Below are 25,707 nucleotides of genomic sequence, written 5' to 3' on the forward strand. Positions count from 1 at the left end.
AATATACGTATGCTAATGTCATTTAATAAATATAGTCTACTATTGTTTAAAGTGAATTCATGCTCATACACATTAAATAATGTTAATTTATACAAATTAAATGTTAAATGTATTAATATATGCAGACATAACATTAACCTAGATTAATACTTGCTATAAAGGTATTTATTCAAATTATTCATTGTTACTTCATGTTACCACATTCATATATAATACATTAACATGTTACCATAATGTTTTTTTAAATGCTGCAATAATACACTGGTAAACAATAAAAAAGGTGAGTAAATTATTTTTTGTAATGCAAAAGGTGTGTTAACTGCCTCTCACTAGTATTCTTGTTCTGGTCTGTCTAACTGATTATTCAAATTGCATGAATAACATTTGGGAGCAGAGGGGATTTCCAGTGAATAAATTTGAGTCTTTTCTTTACATAGCTATCATATGGCTTGAAATAGAACAATTCACATTCACTACATTTTTATTATATATATATTTGTGCTTTTTTTTCTAATTTTTAGAGCTCCTTAGAGTTCCTTTTGTGTTTTATGCAAGACAGCGATATATGGGTTTGAGAACATGAGAGTGAGTAAATTACAGAATTTTCAATTTCAGGACAAACATTAGGGCATGTCTTGATTTTTTTCAGGCAGCAAAATAGCACTTCCCAGCACTCATCTGGATGTTTAGTATAGATTTATAGAGAAAGGTACCCTAAATTTAAAAACCACAATAAATTCTTTCCTGGAATAGCATTCTCAAGTGACATTACAAATCATGCATAGCAACAGGAAAATGCATCTCTGTTCTCATATGTGTCATGTTTTTATAGTGATTTAGACAGGAGAGAATGTGTTGTCAAGTGTTGAAAAACATTAAAACCATAAACAGTTTTTACAATTTTTTTTTTACTGTAGCCATTTAAACAAGCAAATAAATAAATATACTGTTTCCATGCAATATGAACTCATTATGAGTGTAATGGGTAATTGAAAGAACATCTTTGCTACACCTAAAAATCTGGAATTTATTTCAAATAACCCTTTTCTTTGTTTGTTTCTTTATCATCAAGTGCATCTCTTTTCTAGTAGGTCAGGAACCCATTTTAATGTTTCCATTTAATCTAAATTACTGAAAATTAAAGGCTAATTTCAGGATCTATTTATTGTTGTACTTTGTTACAATAAAGTCCACATTATAAAGATAAGGCAACTACTTCACTACCTCTAAATTAATATCTGATAGTCATCACAAAAATCTGCATTACTTACAAAATGCACATTTTTTTAATGCTGATTCACTTTTCACTTTTCAGATCATAAAGTTTACTTTTTTGACTGTATGGACTCAAAGGAGAACCTGTAATTAAATTGATCATCAGCGCCACCCAATGGTGAGAAACAGACTGTGACTGTCAAAAGAATATTTGATAAAGACAAAAAAGAAACAAAATTCATCAGAATAAAAGAGTTTCATTTGCCATCACATTTACAAAACAATATCTTTCTATCATTTTTATGCAACTATCCTATTTTTAAGAGTTAGGAGTTACAGTAATTTGATGTTTACATGTAAACAAAAAGGCAGCAAGGCAAAACGTATCACTAATGCAGAGACAGTGGTGGGTTATTGGCTTGGTTTGAAGGGTTTTGGTTACCATACATCAAATTGATCATAACATCGGTGTAGCTTCTGTTTTTCCATCTGCAGTAACAAGCTGCATCAGAGTACCTGAAGGAGGTCTGTTGTCTCCTGTAGTCCACTTATAGAACAGCCTAAAATGCAGGAAATGCATCATGGCTTTGTCCACACACACATCAACCTACACAATCACCTAAAACTACAGATGCTCCCAAATATACATACTTACTCTGTTATGTACTCTAGTGGTGTCCAGGAACTGACATCACCATCTGGCATGAACTTTCTATTCATGGGTGTATCCAAAGTCACTCTAAAAGGAGTAATTATTAGTCGTCTTTAAAAACAGAAACATTTGCATGGATGTAAATAAGTTACTTGGTATACTGTTGTTCCTTACGGGAGTATTGCTACTGCAGCGGATCCCGGAGGAAGACCACTATTTGCCCCGCTCAGACTTTGGCACAACTGATGTACTGCTGCCTTAGCCATACCATAACCAATGCATCCTACAATGACAATGAGAGAGAACTGTACTGATACTGCTATACACACACACAAACATACATACATACATAAATAAACAGATAGTTCTGGTGGTCATTGATAATTGGTCAATAGCCATGATTTATTTATGGACATATCCGCTTCACCGAACAGGGGCCAGTTGCATAAACATAGCCGCTAAGTTAAGACTGTCTGACCAATTAGTAATTAGTTAGGACTAATCAGTCTTACTTCTTGGATTCAAATTATCTACCATTTTATGTAAGTGATTTAAAAAAAAAAAGTTATGATCAGTCTTGAAGAAAAAAATTTGATGACTAACTTATAAGACTAGATCTGTGAATAGTTATGTATAAGTAGATGCCACATTCAACCGCTCCAGACAGGTCGACGCACCCGCCATCGTGGAACGGTCAGCGTGTCATCACTAACAGTGAGAATCAATGATGCCACAACATTGCACAGCTTCTGGTTGTGAAACTGTCGAGATTTAAAATTCCTGAAGAAATGAGATAGCCTTTCACAGGTGAGAATGTATTGGTTGGTGTTTTTATATGCATTAACTCAATATTACAGGTTTTTACTATGGTACTTTTAAGTGTTTTTACTTTTACGTTTAGGGGTACAACAAAACATCATCAGTCCGGGACTATTTTTATGGCGGAAGGATAGAATTTAATGATTTTGCTTCAGAAAAGTAATATTGTGTGGGAACCATTTTATAAAGGCAATAAGGTACGAGAAACCGAAGGGATGCAGGCACTCTTCTTCGTGCTTCGTGCTATATATATATATACATATATATATATATATATATATAGTGTGTATTATATATAACACACAATATATATACTCTAAAGGTCAGGGAGTAAATACAAGCATACCTGCTGTTGGACCCAGTGCTGCTTTAGCCCCAGCTAGTGTGAGCAACCCTCCCTCTCTCAGGTGTTTGGTTGCTAGGTGACTGCAAATTGTGGAGGTCCACACACTCTGCTTCCACATCAGATCAGCATTCTTATACAGAGCTGAGGCACATAAAATACATTCATATAAAGTATAAACTAATATAATAATATGACTAGAAATGATCACTTCTAGGACAGAATTAGACTTGAGAGATTAGTCCCTCCTTGTGACAATACTGAGAATGCAATACATTCCAGAAAGCAATAACAAAAGATTAATTTTGTATAGCTAGAATGTCTGTATTGGTGAAGAGTGTTTTGGGCTTTTAGAAAATGTGACAAAGTTCTTGACTCGAGATTTAGTGTGCCATAAATCATCGGTTCTCAATCAAGAGGCCGGGGCCCACTAGGAACTTCCAAGAGGCCTCAGCATGATTTAAAATAATAGAAAGTGAAAGAGAAAAATGAAAGTGATAGTCGGACTTGTAACTCGAAGGTCGCGGGTTCGAGTATCAGTATCGGCAGGAAATGTAGGTAGGGGAGTGAATGAACAGCGCTCTCTTTTACTCTCATTACCCACAACTGAGGTGCCCTTGAGCAAGGCACCTAACCCCCAATTGCTCCCCGAGTGCCGCAGCAAAAACGTCTGCCCACTTCTCCAGGTGTGTGTTCAGTACTCACTGCTGTGAGTGTGCACTTGGATGAGTGAAATGCAGAACACAAATTCCAAGTATGGGACACAGACACCATACTTTGCTACACATCACGTCACTTTCATTTTACTTTCACTTTCATGTGTGGCCTCTGTTTGTGAATGTACTAAGTATGTACTAACTTTTGGCCTTGGCGCTGCCTCCTGCCCAACCTCCAGCCACACACAAGATGGCATCAACTTTATCTTCACCTAACAGCTCACCAACATCAGCTGTCACCTAACGGAAATATAAAAAAGAAAGAAAGACAGAGATGTAACATTTTTGAACACAACACACAATATTATGAATCCAAAGTATGTTGATCCTTGATTAGAGACAGACAAAGAAATCAGCCAATATTTGGGAATTACATGAATATCATGTCATACATAAAATGTATTTTTTAAACATTGTACCTGACTGGCTTGCTCAGTGAAGGATTCAGTCATCTTAACTGTAACATTGGCATTGGCTTCTTCATTGGCATTGAGATCTATAGAGGCAACCCACTGTAAATCACAAAACACAGCTTGAATTCCATATCGACCTTATTGACAGGCAACAAGAAATGCAATTTATAGGTATATTTAATAAGAAATGCTTGACACTGGTAACTGTGACAAATGAATTAATAATTAACAACATTATCACTTAAAACCATGGAGCATGTCTGATGGCACAATGAAAAAGCAATTTATTTTCAATTACGTGAGCTGTAGTTTGGGTTGAGACAACTTACCCAATTTTTAGCTCTGAAGTATTGCACACATGCAGAGCCCAGAGCTCCCTTTCCTCCATAAACAATCACTTTATGAGCTTCTGTAGCTGCCATGCTCTTTCTTCAGAAGCACATGAAACCGTGTTATGCAAAGAAATCTTCACATGCGCCCCCTACTGGAAAAGATGAGAGGAGCAACTCGAATTTTACTAGAGTTGGTTGTCATTCAGACATTTTAAAATGTTTGTATGAATTTATCATCAATTTAAAAAAAATTTCCCAGTTGAATGCTTGAAAATATTTCACTAAGACCAATATATGTCAAATTCGGCGCAACACAAGTGATACTCTGTTTGACCAGCAGGTGGCACAGGACGTCTTTGCGAACCACAATTAAAAACAAAGAAGAAGAAGGTCGCTTTTCCGCAGGAAATTCATGTAGCTGTGTAGCCAGCGTCGATAGCATTCTTTGACAAGCTTCTCATTTAGCTTTATCACTAAGCTGACAGCATATGGTCGCTTAAAATAATATTTATTCTTTACCTAAACTGTTTCTCTCTGAGAGAGAAGGCAGTGAAATATTCAGGTAATGCTCATAGTTACTTCTTCATTATGTTTTGAATGTTTTGCTGCATGTTGTATGTGATGTAAGGTGTTTCTGGCTCATTTATTAGTTGTGGTTATTATGTTGTTGTTTTTTTGTTATATTAAATATCTTATGAAATATAAAATTTGAAACGTGTTAGATATTTACTGTCCTGTTGGCTGTAATTGAGTAATTTATCTCAGTATGTTAGATATGGCTAAACTTCCATCTGACCTCAAATATTTCTGCTAGGTTTGATGAATGTGCATTAGATTGTGTCTAATCTCTAGATGAGAGATGAAATTAATGTTTGCACAGTCCGAAGACATCCACCACTATGTGTAGAGAACTTGTACACACACACACACACACAAATCTGTACAAACCAAAAAAGTGTTTATTAAACGAATTAATTGGACCAGATAACGTTACTACATGAAAATCAGCCAATGTATTTACAGTTTACATGCGAACTGGCTGATTATAATTATTATTGCTTTCTTATTCTTAAGTCTAAATAATAATAATGAGTAAGAGCATCCAAACCTTTGATTGGTAGCAGATAACCAGATGTAAACATTCGGTTAATAGTTTGTAGTTTAATAATGCACAGATTTATAGTTTTCTCTTATTGCACCATACTAGTCAAAGAAGCCAAACCTGCTATAGCATTTGTTTAGTTATGTAGGTCCTTGATTATTGTTATTTTTTTATTAAATTGCCAGCAACATTTATAATGTCATTGGTGAAAATGAATAATTTATATACATTTATAAACATTGACATCAGTCGAATAATTAACTTTGTGTTGTGATTTGTGTAGGATGGATCCAGCTCTGCTGAAAGAGCGAGAGCTCTTTAAAAAGAGAGCCCTATCTAATCCTGCAGTAGAGAAGAGATCAGCAACATCTGAGGCCTCTGGATCCTCCAAGAAGAAAAAGAGCAGACCAGACAAAGAGTCGTCATCATCCTCCAAAAACAACACAGGTCAGAAAGTACATGTGTGTGTTTGTAATCTTTGGAATTGACTCACTCCTCACCAAGTCTCAATAACTCTCTGGCTGTACGTCATCAAAATACGCTAGCGTTGAAGTGTTTGAAGTCAGTAATGTTTTTTTTTTTCTTCTTTTATTCAGCAATTAAAAGTGACAAAGACATTTATAATGTTATAAAAAGTTTCTTTGTTCAAAATAAAAATTGTTCTTTCTAACTTTGTATTGATCAAAGAATTATGAAAAACAATTTAATATGGTTTCCACAAAAATAAAATAAAAGCAAAAAGCATCACAACTCTTTTCAACTTTTATAATAAGAGATGTTTTCTGACGGCTCATGTGACTGGAATGGCTGCTAAAAATGCAGCTTTGACATCACAGGAATAAATTGTAACATTTTAAAATGTATTTGCATAGAAAATTGTTGTTTTGATTTGTGATAATATTTCACAATATTACTCTTTTTATTTTATTTTTTATCAAATACATGCAGCCTTGGTGAGCATAAGAGACTTTCGAAAACATTAAAAAAAATTTTACCATCCCCAAATGTTTGAACTGTAGTGTATGTATATCTTTTTTTATATCATATGAAGTAGTGATGTACCGATGTATCGGCCGATTTTTGCTCAATTTACAACCATCGGCATATCGGCTCTAGCAGGAAAAAGGCCGATATAACAAACCGATGGTTTATAAATTAACTGCGTGAAGGCACTGGGCTGTATAATGTCTGTTGCGTAATCCTAGCGCTGCTGTCTGCGCTTTAATGTTAATCAAATAACAAAAGATCACACACTATTCTTGACTAAATAACCTAATGTAACTTTCATAAGTGTGGTGGACCTCATCCAAATGATGACCAAAACTTTACTGATGTTTTATTAAAGGTGCCCTAGAACCAGTTTTTACAAGATGTAATATAAGTCTAAGGTGTCCCCTGAATGTGTCTGTGAAGTTTCAGCTCAAAATACCCTATAGATTTTTTTTTATTAATTTTTTTTAACTGCCTATTTTGGGGCATCATTAACTATGCACCGATTCAGGCTGCGGCCCCTTTAAATCTCACGCTACCTACCTGCACAGATCCAGACGTTAATACTGGCTGCCCTTGTGTAATGCCTTGAACATGAGCTGGCATATGCAAATATTGGGGTCATACATATTAATGATCCCAACTGTTATGTAACAGTCAGTGTTATTTTGAGATTCGCCTGTTTTTTGGAGGTCTTTTAAACAAATGAGATTTACATAAGAAGGAGGAAACAATGGAGTTTGAAACTCAATGTCTTTTCCATGTACTGAACTCTTGTTGTTCAACTATGCCAAGGTAAATTCAATTTTTGATTCTAGGACAACTTTAAGTTTATTGCGTCCGTTTTCACTCCAAACAAATCCCCACAAAAGCTAAACATTACAGAGCACAAGAAGTGCGCATTAAACTCTCTCTCTCCATTGCATTTTCATCAACATACAGCAAATTACATAAAACACTTATTACAACTAACAGTTAACAAATACATACAGATCTTATGCCTTTTCGGGGGATGCTTAATAAACGGACAAACTTTAAATCTGCAAAATAACTCAAGAACTGCGTGCTCTCCTTGTCAGGCCATAGACTAGAACACCCATCAAAATAAGAGTCCCACCTTAGTAAAGGAGATCTCATACATATTTAAACTTACAAAAAATATTAAAATGTATACAAAAACAAATTAGAAGATTAATCACAATAAAATCTGTGTAAAGTCAATAAATCACAATATATGCAGTGCTATTTTACATTTGTTTACTTTATTTCTGTACCTGAAAACTATTAAACCTACCTAAAAACCTACCTTTATTTCATATGTATCTTTGTTCTGTTGTCTTTATGTAGGCCTGCTAAAAGTTAAATGGATCCAATCCATGTTCATTAAAAATTATTTGATGATGCAGCAATAAACCTGCTAGTATATTTTAATATTTTAATGTTTTTGAACTTTACTATCTATTTTGATGACAAAATCTCAAATAAGAGAGGAAGTGTATCAGTATCGGCCAATAAATGTTTGTTAAAATCTGCATCGGCCCCAAAAAATCAAATCAGTGCATCCCTAATATGAAGATATTAACTGTATCAGTATTTTATCAGTATTTAAATGGCCTTGGTATATCTAATTCTAAATCATTTTACTTTTTTTTTTTTTTTTTTTTTTTTTTTTGGGAAATGCTCAAAACCAACATTAGCCTGATACATGGCAATCTTCTTTTCTCAAATATGAAATAAAAATATCTGCATTTCAGCTTGCAGTGACAAAGAAACCGCAACCTTCTCTTGCTGTTTAGAGTAATACCAGTGACAATAGTTAGAATAGCACTAAGTGAGGATACTTAATTTTCTGTCAGTGAGCCTAACATCTAAAAGCAGTTCTCGAGTTATAAAACCTTCATCATGGGCATCCCGGCTGGTGTCTGGTCAACCTTTGTTTGTAGAGTTACCCAAGCAGAGATAGTTATGAAAACTCATAAATAGTCCTACAACAAAATATAAAGATCCATAGTGGAGCGTGGACTGGCATTGTTAATTTTTTTATGTTTAAGACAGTGTCTGATAAGTAATATGCAGAACAGATTTAATTATTAAATATAATAAAAATTACAATAATAACAACTCTAATAATTTCTGTTTACTGCTGTTGTTGGCCTTATATACACATATATACATATGTGCAAAGATGTTTTTTGTTTGTTTTGGGCTTTACATTTAGAGTTACATAAGTTGAGTAACTTTCCAAACAATATATTTAGTGTTGTTGGATGTCAAAAAGTGCCATTTATTGGTACACCTGATATTAAAGAACCAAAAACCAGCTACATTGAAAATTGTGAATGTCACTAAAAATAACAAACAAATTATATCTAGCTCTCATGATGACTTGTGAATTTTAGGCCAGTAGAATTGTCTTGCTTTTTCTTCTGTTATATTCAGCAGCTGCACCACTGATTAGCTGTGTAGTCTAGGTCCTGTATGTGATCAGGGTGCTCAAGGACAGGCCTGATTTTAATTTTTATATTTACTTTTATCAGCTCATGATATCTTCTGTAAACCTAATGCAAACCACACATTTTTTGTGCTTATGATTTTTATTACAGAATTTTAATTACACAATTTTAAGGCATTTGCAAAGATGCAATAATTGGCCTTTAGTTTGATTTTGAATATAGAACTATTATTATACATAACAATTATTCACATATTAAATCTCATCTAACAGTGAATGTAAATATACACATATAAACGTTCCCTTTACTCCAACTGTAGTGTGTGAATATTTGCTTTAAGTAGTCAATTCATACTGTATGTAGTTTATGAATTCCACAATGCTGACATGTAATCTGTTTGTCATCCCACACAAAGGGAAATATTCATGTAAACACATCTCAAAATATTCAACAGTTTTATATAGTCGACTCATTACACAATAGTACTGGAATACTGACTATATGCAAAGGAAACCATGACGTGCACACAAAAGCAAATATTTCCTTTCTTTCTGATGTAAATCTCATTTAATATTTTAAGCCATCAAGACACCTGTGCTATTGCTGTTGGAGCAAATGGGAGTAGAGTGCTTCTGTCTCTGTACATATCTGGCCTGTTTTTAAAGGACTCCATTCTGGCGAAGAGCTCTGTCCAAATTTACAGCCTTTTCCACCAATCTACTGTTGCGGTTTCTTTGGAGACCGTGTCCGCTGTCACCATGGTTACAACTAAACCACCTCTTCGTGCTGGCGGCGCAGATCACGAACAGTTTTGGTTTTGGTGAAGCATCCGCAGTCCAGCAGCTCGTAGAGGAATGCCAGTGTGGCGAGGGAGAGGATGGTGAGGATGAAGAGAAGGAGAATGATGAAGCAGGCAACATTCCAGCCATCATGGAAGGGATAGATCTGCTGGATCAGAGCAGAACTGCTGGACATGTTCATACTGCAGAGAGACCGATAAATATAGTCAGTTGTTAAAGAGGAAGATGAGGAAGGGTTGAATAATGTGTGGGTACGAATAGAGATGAAAAGAGAGCTAGAGGCAGAGTGATTGACAGATTGAATGGTGGTTTCTACATGCAAATTTGTATTTTTTGGTGTTGATGAGAAAAGGACATACTTTAGAGCATCCTCAAAGGCACAGTATTTTTTTTCATACTGTACTTTAGCTGTCAGTCAGACATCTTTAGTCGTTGAATTGCAATTGCAACTCATTGTTTTTGAGTATCTTGCAGAATAAGTGTAGGTTTTCAGTACACCATGTGAGTTTTAGCTTACTACTCCTAAGAAACGCATCTTATTCGGAACAAGTTTACCCAAAGTCATAATTATTATTCAGGAATTACTTCAGAATGATTAGTCGACTATTTTAGTTGTTTATCAATTAGTCTCCTTAGAAAAACGTATAGATTTGCACTGTAAATCTATACAGTAGAAAGACATTAAGTATTGGGATGTACTACTGTATCATAAAATTGCTTCTACTGTTTGTGTTAATGCTAAAATAATTAATAATAATTAATTATTATTAATTATTATTATTTTAGTTCAGTATTAGTAAGTATTAGGCTTATACATTTTTTAAAACTACACTGCCATTCACAAGTTGGCAGTCTCTGAAGAAGTCTCTTAAGCTCACCAAGGCTGCATTTATTTGTTAAACAATACAGTAAAAACTGTAATATGAAATATTATTCATAATAGCTGTATTTTTTTTAACATATATTTAAAAAATATATATATTTCTGTGATGGCAAAACTAAATTTTCAGCATGATTACTCAAGTCTTCAGTGTCACATCATCCTTCAGAAACCATTTTAATATGCTGATTTGTTGCTCAAGAAATATTATTATTATAATTATTATTATCACTGTTCAACGCAGTTGTGCTGCTTAATATTTATGTGGAATTATGGGCATTTTTTTCAGTATTCTTTTATAAATAGAAAGTTCAAAAGAGCAGCATTTATTTGCAATAAATATTTTTGTAACAATGTAAAAGTCTTTCCTGTCAATTTTAAATAATTTAATGCACTCTTGCTGAATAAAAGTATTAAGTAAAATTATTTAAAAACTATTAAAGTATTACCGGGTACGGTAATGTACTTTGGTAGCTTAAACTCATAAGTTGCGTCCCAAATGACTCACTATACACTATGCACTTATACACTATGTACTTATGTACTATGTACTCATCCATGTAGTGCATGAATTGTATAAGGTTATTTTGTCATTTAACATCAGAGTCTGATACCCTCTCACCCTCTGCTACGTAATTAACGCTGCTACAGTTGAGTGCATGAAGTGTTCAACATTCCATTTTTCCATTCATTTAGTGCATCATCTGGGTATTTAAAGTGTACTTTTTCTTTTTGGAATTTTCAGTGTGAAAACACTACTTGCACTATTTATCCTTAAAAACATCATAGAATAGTGCATAAGTACGCGAATTGGGACGCACCTATATTCTTTGCCAAACACTTAAAGGGGGGATATAATGCTATTTCATGCATTCTGACTTATTTACACTGTTAAAGAGTTGGATTATCATGCTAAACATGGCCAAAGTTTTGAAACACGAGTTGGACATATGACGGAGTATTTCTGTGCCCAAAAATACTCTTCCAAATCCTCACGAACTTCGGGGGGGGGTTTTCGAGTATGGGCCTGAGTGACGTAAAGGGGGGTGGGTTTCCTTGTATGGGCACTCCTCCCGGATGGGCGTTTGGCTTTACGGAAGTCATCGGCAGGGCTGCACAAAGAAGTGTGTTTTTGGTTGTGAGGGAAAGATAACCTTGCTTCCCAAAGAACTCAGCGTTAAGTGGAGCTGAGAGTTTCGTTCTCACGCATTACATTGATGTACTCTCGATAATTGTCATTAAAATAACCATAGAAACTGATAGTTCACAACAACACACCTCCAGGCACTCGGCTGTTTTCGGAAAGACTCGGTACAGCGCATGTATCTTTTATAAATATGATAAAACTAAAGACTTTTCGGCGATATGAAGGATGCTGTTCTACTCTATAGGTACTTAAGATTAACATGAGTTTGGCAGAAACTGTGTGCGATACCCCCCTTTAAAGATATTATCAGCCCAAAAAGCATGTACAGATACATGCTTTGAAAATCCGCTTAGTATAGTACAAGTATAGTATACCATCCAGGCAGCCTAAGCATACTATTTTCAATGTACTTTGGTTTGGGACGGGCTAATCCTAATCTTGCATATAATGTAGGGCAAATAGCATGCAAAATGGGATGGAGCCATACTAGAGACATGAATTGAGATGAATCAGCTGACCTAGTTTGGTTAAGTGGTCATTGTGTGTGTTGTGTAGGTTTAGAGCAGAGCGGAAGCTGAAAAACTACATATTCCATTATTTAGATTTAGGCTTTTAATTACAACATTTCTCAGATAATTTGATATATGTATATGGAGTTTAAAATTCAATCTGATGATTTTTCAAAGGTTTTCTGTATTGCATATTTCACCAAAAGCAGGATCTTGTCAGGAATGCAATTGTAGATGTAATTGGGTTAACTGTAACGTGAGCCATGTGAAAGCATTTCCTACGCGTATATGGTTGAGCACATACAAAACGCTGCAGGAATACAGCTTCACTTTCAATCCACCTAGGACTCACAGAAGAGAGTCCTGCATCTCCACAAGAGATTTAAACTTCTTTTCACATTCATTTGTTACTAATATTTCACAGGATTTATTTTATTCTTATAAAGCTTCATTTCGGAGACCTGGTCCTGTGACTTTATTTTAACTCTTGTAGACTCACCCCCCCACCCCCCCACACCCCCAAACACACACACACCAAGTCTTATCTGAAACAGACCGATGGCTTCTGCTTGTCCTGGTCTCCAGAGACCCCCACCCCAAGCATCCCTTAGTACTGTGCTACATCTCTTTTAAGCTTATTTCCTGTGTTTGTCCTCTTAGAATTGTAGGTGATAATGGATGAGATTTTCTTATAACATATTCATTACACAATCAGTTTGATGCTGACTAGTGTAAAGATCTAGAATTGCACAGTCAGCTTCAACTGTCTGGATCTTGCAATGTAAGTATGTGTACAGGCACACTTATGACCAAGATCCAATGTTTGAATTTCAATTTATGTGTTTGTGACACAATATGTGCCTTTATTTTTTATTTGCATTTTAGTTAGTATGGCTGCATGCCTTGGTGATGCATATTCTCAGTATGAAGAGACAATTACTAAAGGAATCATTTGAAATTTGTAGAAAACTGAGATGTTTTAGCTTGTGTGAGTATTTCATTATTAGTTGCATTTGTGTTGTGTGATATAAAAGCAGGACGTACCTGGGTGTAAGTGTCTGGGATGCAGGGTGATGGAGCAGCCTCTTGCTTCTCTCTGTGTTGTCTTTCTTGCCGCTCACGCTCTCTCTCTTTCTCCCTGCCCCACCTTAATCTGTAACCGTGTATTGCACTGGCCGGTCTGAGTCTCTGCTTTGACACCATTGGCTGGTTGTCCTGTCTTTCAAAGCATCAGCCATCCAACCTAATGTAATGCATCTGCTGTCAGTGTTAGGTCCCGCCCACACGATGAATCATTCATGAGTCAATGCCAAGATGCGGCTGAGACTGGCTGTGCTCCCGTTGCCAGGGGTTGAGAGCAGGGTGTGGAGGAGGAAAAGGATGTGATGCTAGAGCTAAACGCTACTGAGGAAATTATTCTTTTCACCAGTTACAAGGAGCTTGAGATGGTGAAAGCTAGTTTGGAAACAGAATGAGCACTGACAATCAAAAAGAAAATCTGAGAAATATGACGTCATTGTTCCGTTTTTGTCCAGTTATGCATTAGATTCAGAGTAAAGTGTTTTTTTTGTTTGTTTTTTTTAAACCATATTCCTGTACATACTAATGATGGATTAGAACAAAACAATACAATTTTTGGATCTAGCTGATATTTTTTCATATTCTCAGTATTTATTTTCTCAGCCTCTTCCCTTTCTGTTCATTTAAATATACCAAAAGTTTTCCCATCCGAATAAACAAGTCGGCATGAAACAGAAGTTGCAGTAGTCTTTTCTATTGTGACACATCTGAGTGATGCTTGACTTTTTGTCTAATTTCAATGGCCTATTTACACTAGGGATGAAATACAGTATATCTATTTTAACATATAAACTATTGTTTAATAAGGTAAGGTAAACCTTTAGTAAATATAACCATATAAGCATCAAATTAATGTCATGCAAGTTATGTTGTGCATATGTGTGTGTGTGTAATAACTTTTGGACTGTACTGTATGTATATATTATATATAATAATAAATATAATATAATATAATAAATATATACATACAGTACAGTCCAAAAGTTTGGAACCACTAAGATTTTTAATGTTTTTAAAAGAAGTTTCGTCTGCTCACCAAGGCTACATTTATTTAATTAAAAATACAGTAAAAAACAGTAATATTGTGAAATATTACAATTTTAAATAACTGTGTACTATTTAAATATATTTGACAAAGTAATTTATTCCTGTGATGCAAAGCTGAATTCAGTCTTCAGTGTCACATGATCCTTCAGAAATCATTCTAATATGCTGATTTGCTGCTCAATAAACATTTATGATTATTTTCAATGTTGAAAACAGTTGTGTACTTTTTTTTTCAGCATTCCTTGATGAATAGAAAGTTCAAAAGAACAGCATTTATCTGAAATACAAAGCTTCTGTAGCATTATACACTACCGTTCAAAAGTTTGGGGTCAGTAAGAATTATTATTTTTATTTTTTTGAAAAGAAATTAAAGAAATTAATACTTTTATTCAGCAAGGATGCATTAAATCAATCAAAAGTGGCAGTAAAGACATTTATAATGTTACAAAAGATTAGATTTCAAATAAACACTGTTCTTTTGAACTTTCTATTCATCAAATAATCCTGAAAAAAAATATTGTACACAAATATTTTGTACAATTGTACACATTAAATGTTTCTTGAGCAGCAGATCAGCATATTAGAATGATTTCTGAAGGATCATGTGACACTGAAGACTGGAGTAATGATGCTGAAAATTCAGCTTTGCCATCACAGGAATAAATTACTTTGTGAAATATATTCAAATAGAAAACAGTTATTTTAAATTGTAATAATATTTCACAATATTACTGTTTTTACTGTATTTTTAATTAAATAAATGTAGCCTTGGTGAGCAGACTTTTAAAACTTCTTTTAAAAACATTAAAAATCTTAGTGGTTCCAAACTTTTGGTCTGGACTGTACTGTGTGTATGTATATATATATGTGTCACACACACACACACACACACACACACACACACACACACACACACACACACACACACACACACACACACACACACACACACACAGTTGTGGTTAGAATTATTGCCACCCTTGGTAAATATGATGACTGTAAAAATAAATCTGCATTGTTTATCCTTTTTTATCTTTAAATCATAAAATTAGCAAAAATCTAACCTTTCATTGAAGGAAAAGAATTGAAAGTGGGGGGAAAATCATATTATGAAATAAATATTTTTCTCCAAAACACATTGGCCACAATTATTGGCACCCCTTTATTTAATACTTTTTGCAACCTCCTTTTCCCAAGATAACAGCTCTGAGTTCCATGCTGGTGCTTCTTCTCTTTAGTTCACTCTACTCATTTTCTTTAGGGTTCAGGTCAGGGGACTGGGATGGCCGTGGCAGATGCTTCATTTTGTGCTCAGTGACATATTTTTGTGTTGGTTTTGATTTGATTTGGATCATTGTCCTGATGGATGATCCAACCATGGCCCATGATTGGATTTCTAGCAGAAGCAGGTTTTGATTTTTTTTTATTGGTATGTTTGTTTGTTTTCTGTTGGTATTTGATAGAATCCATGATACCATGTATCTGAACAAGATGTCCAGGACCTCCAGCAGAAAAATAGGCCCACAGCATTAAAGATCCAGCAGTATATTTAACCGTGGACATGGGGTACTTTTTATGCATGTGTACACCAAACCCATCTGGTGGGTTTGCTGCCAAAAAGCTCTTTATTTTTTTTAGTTTCATCTGACCATAGAAGCCGGTTCCGTTTGAAGTTCCAGTCATGTCTGACAACTGAATATGCTGGAGATTGTTTCTGGATGAGAGCAGAGGATTTTTCTTGAAACCCTCCTGAACAACTTGTGGGGATGTAGGTGTTGTTTGATCATTTTTTTTAGGCTTTCTGAGACTCAAGACTCAATCTCTGCAATTCTCCAGCTGTGATCCTTGGAGAGTCTTTGGCCACTCAAACTTTCCTCCTCACTGCACATTAGGACTATTTAGACACACATCATCTTCCAGGCAGATTTGTAACATCTTTAGTTGATTGGAACTTCTTAATTATTGCCCTGATAGTGGAAATGGGGATTTTCAATGCTTTAGCTATTTTCTTACAGCCACGTTCTATTTTGTGAAGCTCAACAATCTTTTGCTGCACATCAGAACTATATTATTTGGTTTTTCTCATTGTGATGAATGATCACAGGAATTTGTCCTTTGTTTTTCCTCATGTTTATACTCCTGTGGAACAGGAAGTTATGGCTGGACAATTTCAGGTTCGTGATCACCCTGGTGTGCAAAAAAAAATGTAAATATGAATGGGAATATACTTCAGAGATATTTTACTCATAAAAAATTATATCTATTTATTATGTTTATAATTTTATTTTTTCATCGTATACCACACATATTGAAATTAAATGAAAGCATGCTTTTGCTGCATAAGATGGGTGCACAAACGATAGTTAATGGAGGTAAAAAAACTCAGTATGTAATTTGCTCTGGAATTTTTTATAGAGGTTGTCTGAGAAAAACACAGACATGGCAGATTAGGATGATAATCTGCACTCATTTGAAATTGACCTGTGACATTGACTATGAAATTCATCTAAATTTAAATTATCTCATGGATGTGGCTATTGTGGTTTGTGATCATGTGGGCACCAACTGCTGCAGTAAATGTGGTGTATTCAAATGACTTTGACAGTCCTTTTTTGTTTACCTGTTTTAAATGCCTTTAGGTTGGTGGTGCCACTGGGCTTGGGCCCATCATCGCTGCTTGCAGCTATATTCCCTTCTTATCCTCCTTGTCCTCTTTTCATCTTTCAGATCCCAGCAATGGCTCCTTCAATCTCAAAGCTCTTTCTGGGAGTTCAGGATACAGATTTGGAGTTTTGGCCCGAATTGTCAACTACATGAAGGTAATACAAAAATAAGCACATTTTCTAACATTTCCACAGTCCAATGGTCCACTCAACAAACATTTGCTGCAGTATCTGTCATGTCAGTTCTCTTGCTTTATGATATTAGTGCATATCACAGATTGATCTTTATTTGAGTGAAAAACTGCAATTTAGAATACCTAGAGAATGTCACATGGGGAATAAAATTATCCTGAGCTGAGCAATCCACACTGTCATTAAACACATGCTCCCTCCATCAAATGCCATGAGAAATGTCTTCCAAACTCAGCGCATCTACTGCCAGTCTTGTATTCTTACCAATATTGTGATCTAAAATGAAGATTTTTTTGATCATGTGAAGGTTTTCATGTTTGCTTTGAAATAAATGGAAAAGGGGCCTGAAACATAGTTTTCCCTTGCTCTCCTAACAACAGTTTCTTCAGCTGATGTGAATAAACATTGTGTGAAATTTCACACTAATATGACTAATACACATTGTCAGAGTAATTTTATAGTTGTTTCATATTATCGTAAGCAGTCTTTTTTTGTGTGTGTGTCAGGCTTGGCAGTCCCCACAGTGAAATGATGTACTCTCTAACATGACAGTAATTAAAGGCTGTCAGGCTGTAATCCACAGATGTAGATGTAGCTGTGACACATTTAAACTCTTTTTACATCTTTGTCTTTCTCTTTCTTTCTCAGACGAGACACCAGAGAGGTGATACTCATCATCTGACTCTAGATGAAATTCTGGATGAGACCAAGCTGCTGGACATTGGCATGAAGCAGAAACAGTGGCTTATGAGCGAGGTTTGTGTGTGCATAAGAGAGAGACATAGGGTCTCATTCACTAATAATCGCGTGGATTATCAGTATCTATACGCACAGGAGAACTTCTCACAAAAAATTTCACAACACGTGTGTACGCACACAAAGTTGTTCTTATCTTTGAATTTTGGAGTATTGTAAATGAGTGACCACATGCCCAAGGATAGTAATTTGCATAAAATACATCCAAATATAAGGAGCTTTTGCTTTTGTCTTTCATCACTTTCAGCAAATATAAAACACTATAAATATGCACTCTTGCCTGTGACTTATCCATAAATTTTAGTAGGGCTGGGTTAAAATCTATTCTCATTTTGAACGTATGTCAATTCTTAAATTTCAAGAATCAATCTTTTGGGCTGTGTTGTTTTCAATTGATGAACAAAACTGTAGTGCACCTCCTATTCAGTATATATCGTAATAAGCTTTGTTACTTTTGATATGAAACAAATTCTAAGCTTTCGAATTCTGTCAATTTGATTTCTGAAATTCAATCAATAAATGTTGTTTTGGCACTCTTCTACGTGGTGTGACAGATCGCTGTTGTTCAAGCGAAGCAGCAGCGTGGCACACTTGAACTGATTATCTTTCTTTTTATTACTAGTTACATCATTAAATAAACATGAATGAACATCAGAAGATATGTAGAAAGATATAGAACAACTAACTGAAATTTATCATGTCTCACGTAATCGCTGAATCAATGTTTCAACCACAGAAAGACGTCAATAATCCATGTGGTTTTTTTATCCCCCATAGAAAGCAACATAATTACTACATTCAAGGTCTAGGAAGGTATTAAAAAACATTGTTAAAATAAATAACATGACTACTGTGGTTTAACCTTAATGTTATGAAGCAACGGCACATTATTGTCGGACGCTGTTCACGTGAGCAGCACGACTCATGCGTGTGATGCTGACGCAGGAGCCGGCGTTCTGACCTAGGACCCGGAAGCGCTGCACTGTATATACAGTGGGTACGGAAAGTATTCAGACCCCCTTAAATTTTTCACTCTTTGTTATATTGCAGCCATTTGCTAAAATCATTTAAGTTCATTTTTTTCCCCAGATGTACACACAGCACCTCATATTGACAGAAAAACACAGAATTGACATTTTTGCAGATTTATTAAAAAAGAAAAATTGAAATATCTCATGGTCTTAAGTATTCAGACCCTTTGCTGTGACACTCATATATTTAACTCGGGTGCTGTCCATTTCTTCTGATCATCCTTGAGATGGTTCTACACCTTCATTTGAGTCCAGCTGTGTTTGATTTTACTGATTGGACTTGATTAGGAAAGCCACACACCTCTCTATATAAGACCTTACAGCTCACAGTGCATGTCAGAGCAAATGAGAATCATGAGGTCAAAGGAACTGCCTGAAGAGCTCAGAGACAGAATTGTGGCAAGACACAGATCTGGCCAAGGTTACAAAAAAATTTCTGCTGCATTTAAGGTTCCTAAGAGCACAGTGGCCTCCATAATCCTTAAATGGAAGACGTTTGGGACGACTAGAACCCTTCCTAGAGCTGGCCGTCCGGCCAAACTGAGCTATTGGGGGAGAAGAGCCTTGGTGAGAGAGGTAAAGAAGAACCCAAAGATCACTGTGGCTGAGCTCCAGAGATGCAGTCAGGAGATAGGAGAAAGTTGTAGATAGTCAACCATCACTGCAGCCCTCCACCAGTCGGGGCTTTATGGCAGAGTGGCCCGACGGAAGCCTCTCCTCAGTGCAAGACATATGAAAGCCCGCATGGAGTTTGCCAAGATGGTGAGAAATAAGATTCTCTGGTCTGATGAGACCAAGATAGAACTTTTTGGCCTTAATTCTAAGCAGTATGTGTGGAGAAAACCAGGCACTGCTCATCACCTGTCCAATACAGTCCCAACAGTGAAGCATGGTGGTGGCAGCATCATGCTGTGGGGGTGTTTTTCAGCTGCAGGGACAGGACGACTGGTTGCAATCGAGGGAAAGATGAATGCGGCCAAGTACAGGGATATCCTGGACGAAAACCTTCAAATCCAACAAGACAATGACCCTAAGCACACAGCTAAAATAACGAAGGAGTGGCTTCACAACAACTCCGTGACTGTTCTTGAATGGCCCAGCCAGAGCCCTGACTTAAACCCAATTGAGCATCTTTGGAGAGACCTAAAAATGGCTGTCCACCAATGTTTACCATCCAACCTGACAGAACTGGAGAGGATCTGCAAGGAGGAATGGCAGAGGATCCCCAAATCCAGGTGTGAAAAACTTGTTGCATCTTTCCCAAAAAGACTCATGGCTGTATTAGATCAAAAGGGTGCTTCTACTAAATACTGATATTTCAGTTTTTCTTTTTTAATAAATCTGCCAAAATGTCAACAATTCTGTTTTTTTCTGTCAATATGGGGTGCTTTGTGTATATTAATGAGGAAAAAAATGAACTTAAATGATTTTAGCAAATGGTTGCAATATAACAAAGAGTGAAAAATTTAAGGGGTTCTGAATACTTTCCGTACCCACTGTACAATGGAAACCACATAGGAGAATGACAGGGTAGAAAATAAATTGTTGAATAAAGTTATTTTTGTTTTGTTTTTGTGCACAAAAGTATTCTTGTCGCTTCATAACATTAAGGTTGAATCACTGTAATCGCGTTGACAATTTTAACAATGTCTTTACTACTTTTCTGGTCCTTGAATGTGGTAACTATGTTGCTTTCTATGGGGGATAAAAAAAACCTCATGGATTTAATCAAAAATATCTTAATTTGTTTTTCGAAGATGAACAAAGGTCTTACAGGTTTGGAATGACATGAGGGTGAGTAATTAATGACAGAAATTTCATTTTTGGGTGAACTATAACCTTTAACCTGCTATTTAGTATTAATCCATCAGGTTTTTATGACAGCCACCATTTAAATGTTATTTCAAAAAATGAATAGAAACATAATTATGTCATTAAAAAATTATTATTATAACGTTATTATTATAAAAACTTCCTTATGCAATTTAAATGTAAGTAGTTCATTTTAACCTTCATTATTATGGTAATGTACCAACTTGAGTTCCCTGTATAGTTAGAATTCTTTTTTCTCCATTTCCTTGAGAAAATTTGTGATATACTGTACCTGATACATACACCAATTAATCAATATCAAATCTAATTGAAATTGGAATTGAATCGAATCTTGAGCTTATGAATCGAAATCGATTGTTCATGAAAATGTTCACACACAGATATCACACACACAATGGCACCCAATGTTCCCTTGTTAAAGGAACATTGGAGGTTATTTTATGCTTCATGTATATGAACAGCTTGTATGGCATACTGCTAATGACTACTGACTGTGTGGAGGTCTACATAGATATTAGCTTAAAAATAAGAGATAATGTACAGTTAACCTATCATTAAATTTCAACTCAAAACAAAACACCCTGCCAAATTTGTATTTCATGATGTGAGAAGAAATAGTCTGTGAAGATTGAACTAACAACAATTTTTGTAGGAAATCAGTTGCATGGGACGACAGTCAATTATACAGTTTAGCTGTCTTTATGCAAATTTAGGGATTGTAATCAATTGTAATGATTAAAATGATTACATGATATGCTTATCACAATTAATCACAATCACATTTGCCGAGAAAAGCCAGTAGAGAAAGATAGTTCAATGATATCGCTGTGGCAGATGAATGATTCATAGAATAGACACAAAGGCTTTAAAGCATAACACTTCACTGTACTGTAGTCCAGAGAAGTCTGTTATACAAGCACGCTGTCAGTCTGTCTGGTGTATAAAAATATACAGACAGAAAACTAGAGAACATCTTTTGTGAATGCCCCCTAAGTTGGTTTCCATCATTGTCATTCTAATATAATATAATATAATATAATATAATATAATATAATATAATATAATATAATATAATATAATATAATATAATATAATATAATATAATATAATATAATATAATATAATATAATATAATATAATATAATTATAATAATATATTGAAGTAGCCTGAAGTAGCAGCTGGACCTGCACTGATTGCAGAATTTGTGAAAATATGCTTTGTATTTTGGTAGCATTTTAATTGCTTAGGTGGTAGGAAAATTTCTTATATAATTCCCCAAATCACCCCCCCCCCCCACCCAAATTAATGCATTACAAAAAATATTTACCACAGAATGCCATGATTGACCAGTCAAAATCATATGTTCCACAGAGCCATGTAATAAAACAGAATATTCCTTTTCAAGGCCAAGAGACACGCTCAAACCAAAATAAAAAATCTAACCTCTCTCTCCCTCCAGGCATTATCAAGTAATCCTAAGATTGATGTGCGGGAAGGGAAATATGCTTTTAAACCCAAGTATCATCTGAAGGATAAGAAAGCTTTGCTAAGACTACTGGACAAACACGATCAGCTGGGACTAGGAGGAGTGTTACTGGATGATGTTGAAGAGGGTCTACCCAACTCAGCCAAGGCTATTAAAGTAAAGCACTAATGTCACTCGTTAGAGAAAATTGGTGGATATTTTTCTAGACAGTACATTTAAATCATCAGAAGCACAGAAACTTCAAAATGTCTCAGGACATCATTGAACAGACACGTTGTGATATATTTTTTTTTAAGATTTTCAAATTCTCCTTTTGTTTTAGCACTAAATTTAGATATAATATTTATTTGGAAATAATTAATCTGCTAGCCAGCATTGTGTATTTAATGTGTAGTTCTCATTTAGAAAGAAGCAGATTAGCTTTTTTTTATATATATATATATATATATATATATATATATATATATATATATATATATATATATATATATATATATATATATATATATATATATATATATATATATATATATATATATATATATATTTTGAAATAGTTTTTTGTTCTTTTGTTCAGGCACTTGGGGATCAGATTATATTTGTGACCAGGCCAGATAAGAAGAAGATTCTATTCTACAATGACAAACACTGTCAGTTTACTGTTGATGAAGGTATGTGAATGATCATCATAATTAAAGGTGCTAAAGAGGATGTTTTGTTTTATACATTTTTGCAATATTACTTGAAACTGTCTTTACTAACTGATAAAAGACTATTTATTAGGTGCACTGAAAGGAATAATATTAATATACATCATCTGTGCACGAGGTAGGGCCTTAAAAACATCAGCCAATCGTTTACGCGATCATCGCGTAAACGATTGGCCCTCTGGCTTGTCAATCACTGCCGTGACGTTCCTTGTGAGAGATGTGCGCTGATTGGCCCTCTGGCTTGTCAATCACTGCTGTGATGTTCCTTGTGAGAGACGAGCGCGGCTGCGCGCTCCAGTAACTTTCCACACTCCACAGGCGCCGCATGCAATGTTTTTGTCCGGAGACAGGAGTAACAACTGCAGATTATGAGTTACCTGCGGTGAGTCCGACATAATGAATCAACTAACACGATACAGCGAATGCCGGTGGTAAACACTCGTGTTCCAATACTCGAATATATTCCAATATAAACAAGTTTTTGGAGGCGTTCCCTCGAAAGGAGGGGGGTTGTTCTTACGCATGCGCTCATTTAAAAAACTCAGTAACAGTCTTTGGTTTCTCAGTCGATGAAAAGATCCTCTTTAGCACCTTTAAAGAGTGATTAATATTAACCTGATCCAGTATTGTCTGTTAGAAGGGTTCTGGTGATGTGGGTGGAGCTTCTCTATCATAATGTCAGTATCATTCATTCTCCAGAGTTCCAAAAGCTGTGGCGCAGCGTTCCTGTTGATTCCATAGATGAGGAAAAGATCGAAGAGTATCTGAAGAAACAGGGCATATCATCCATGCAGGAGACGGGACCAAAGAAAATAGTGCGTTCTATTTCTCACACACATACAGATAAATGTTTACACACAGAGAGACGCACTCTCCAGATTGGCTTGTTCATGCATATTTGTACGGGAGTGATCGGTTGCTGTGAGGTTGACGTGATTTGTGATTGGCTGTTACAGGCGCCCATTCAGAAGAGGAAGAAACCTGGAACACAGAGAAAGAGACGGTTTAAGACTCATAATGATCATCTGAATGGAGTACTGGAGGACTACTCTGAGGGAGTTCCCTCCAAGAAGTGACACACACAAACACACACAAACACACACAAACACACACACACACACACACACACACACACACACACACACACACACACACACACACACACACACACACACAAGGCTATAAAGACAAGACTGCTATCTGTGTGATGTTTGTATATCTGATCTAACGTCTTATTGCCAAAACCATAAAGACATGCAGACACACACACCTTAGAACTGTACTGAGTGACACAAATGTGAACGGACTGTAAATATTTTCTTTCCACCGTTTGTTTTACTTTTTGCTAGTGCTTTAAACAATGACAATTAAGCTCTTCTTTTTTTAAATTTAAAGATTAAACAAGAGCAATCAAACCAAATCTGTTGTTTTCTTTCAAAGTTATTCATCATATTAAAGTGTCTTGAAATGTAGTGTGTTTATTCTACCATTCAAAAGGTTGGGGTTCAGTAAGATTTTTTTTTTTTTAAATGGAATCAGTCATTTTATTCAGCAGATTGCATGAAATTGATAGTAAAAAAGACATTTTTAATGTATCAAAAGATTTCAATTTCAAATGCTTTTATTTTGAGTTTTCTATTCCTCAAAGAATCCTGAAAAACATATATAGTGGTTTCCACAAAAATATTAAGCAGCACAACTGTGCAATAACAGTATTTCTTGAGCACCGAATAATATTCCACAGTATTAGTTCTGCAGTCTTGGTGAGCATAAGAGACTTTTCAAAAACATCAAAAAATCTTACCAACTCCAAACATTTGAATGGTAGTGTATTCTAGCACAATAAAAAGTCTACATTTAAAGCCTAATAAATGTTGAAATTGATAGCTTTCAGTTATACAGCAATGTTGAATGTCTATAATTAGTTTAAAAAAAATAGAGACATCAGTACCAGTATTAGTATCAGTCATACTGGCCTTCATTCACAAAAAAAGATGCCATTAAACAAATATTTAAAATATACTGTCTTTAAGGTGTTTCTACATTAATTTGAAATGATTACAATATAAAAATAATAAAAACTCCAATGATTTTTAATCACAATTAATTACAAAAAAAAAAAATGTGCGATTAGTTAATGTTTTTAAACAATTGACAGCACTAAAAAAACTAAAGACGTGTAAGTTGTGTAAATGAAAAAACTAAAAGTAAATTTATGTGAAACCTGTAGATGTATGTAGACAAGTCCAGACAAATAGATTTCTGCAGCAGTGTAAAATATTAACAAGACCTTTATACTCTGCATTGTTGTTTTTTAATTATGTGAATAGTCTTATTTACCATCTTGTACTGAACTTAAGAGTCTCCACACATGATAAAATAAATCTTTGATAACCCCACCACTAAAAAGCACATATGAGCAAAACAAACTTTGATTATTTTAGATCTCCGTCAGAAAGCTCTTCCTGTCTAAGTTTGCAATAATTGCTCAAATAAGCTGCAGTATGGACCAGCTCTTTATTCTTGTCAAATGTCTG

General features: G+C 35.1%; 3 protein-coding genes across 3 annotated transcripts; 1 reads left to right on the forward strand and 2 right to left on the reverse strand.

The window, feature by feature from the left end:
- Window positions 1-1,452: 1,452 nt before the first annotated feature.
- Window positions 1,453-4,648, reverse strand: qdprb.1 (quinoid dihydropteridine reductase b, tandem duplicate 1). The gene is made up of 7 exons (XM_048197661.1): window positions 4,488-4,648; window positions 4,165-4,257; window positions 3,889-3,985; window positions 3,033-3,173; window positions 2,042-2,150; window positions 1,871-1,954; window positions 1,453-1,775 (listed from the first exon to the last, which is right to left on the reverse strand). The coding sequence occupies exons 1-7, from the start codon at window positions 4,578-4,580 to the stop codon at window positions 1,673-1,675; spliced, it is 720 nt and encodes a 239-aa protein (XP_048053618.1). The 5' UTR covers window positions 4,581-4,648; the 3' UTR covers window positions 1,453-1,672.
- Window positions 4,649-4,865: 217 nt separating this feature from the next.
- Window positions 4,866-24,590, forward strand: gtf2e2 (general transcription factor IIE, polypeptide 2, beta). Its single transcript, XM_048197660.1, has 8 exons — window positions 4,866-5,052; window positions 5,876-6,039; window positions 17,226-17,317; window positions 18,002-18,109; window positions 22,434-22,616; window positions 23,038-23,131; window positions 23,870-23,985; window positions 24,127-24,590. Exons 2-8 carry the CDS (start codon window positions 5,877-5,879, stop codon window positions 24,244-24,246), a joined length of 876 nt encoding a protein of 291 aa, XP_048053617.1. The 5' UTR covers window positions 4,866-5,052; window position 5,876; the 3' UTR covers window positions 24,247-24,590.
- Window positions 8,837-10,016, reverse strand: smim18 (small integral membrane protein 18). The gene has a single exon (XM_048197662.1). It carries the CDS (start codon window positions 10,014-10,016, stop codon window positions 9,804-9,806), a length of 213 nt encoding a protein of 70 aa, XP_048053619.1. The 3' UTR covers window positions 8,837-9,803.
- Window positions 24,591-25,707: the final 1,117 nt, after the last annotated feature.

This window comes from Megalobrama amblycephala, linkage group LG7, assembly GCF_018812025.1.
Source record: "Megalobrama amblycephala isolate DHTTF-2021 linkage group LG7, ASM1881202v1, whole genome shotgun sequence".
Taxonomy (NCBI): domain Eukaryota; kingdom Metazoa; phylum Chordata; class Actinopteri; order Cypriniformes; family Xenocyprididae; genus Megalobrama; species Megalobrama amblycephala.

Coding starts and splice junctions, on each gene's coding strand:
- qdprb.1 (XM_048197661.1), bottom strand. CDS start 4,580: ATGGCAGCTACAGAAGCTCATAAAGTGATTGTTTATGGAGGAAAGGGA. Junction 2,151..3,032: donor AGCACTGGGTCCAACAGCAG/GTATGCTTGTAT, acceptor TTGTCATTGTAG/GATGCATTGGTTATGGTATG. Junction 1,776..1,870: donor CCACTAGAGTACATAACAGA/GTAAGTATGTAT, acceptor CCTGCATTTTAG/GCTGTTCTATAAGTGGACTA.
- gtf2e2 (XM_048197660.1), top strand. CDS start 5,877: ATGGATCCAGCTCTGCTGAAAGAGCGAGAGCTCTTTAAAAAGAGAGCC. Junction 22,617..23,037: donor ACTCAGCCAAGGCTATTAAA/GTAAAGCACTAA, acceptor TCTTTTGTTCAG/GCACTTGGGGATCAGATTAT. Junction 23,986..24,126: donor AGACGGGACCAAAGAAAATA/GTGCGTTCTATT, acceptor TGGCTGTTACAG/GCGCCCATTCAGAAGAGGAA.
- smim18 (XM_048197662.1), bottom strand. CDS start 10,016: ATGAACATGTCCAGCAGTTCTGCTCTGATCCAGCAGATCTATCCCTTC.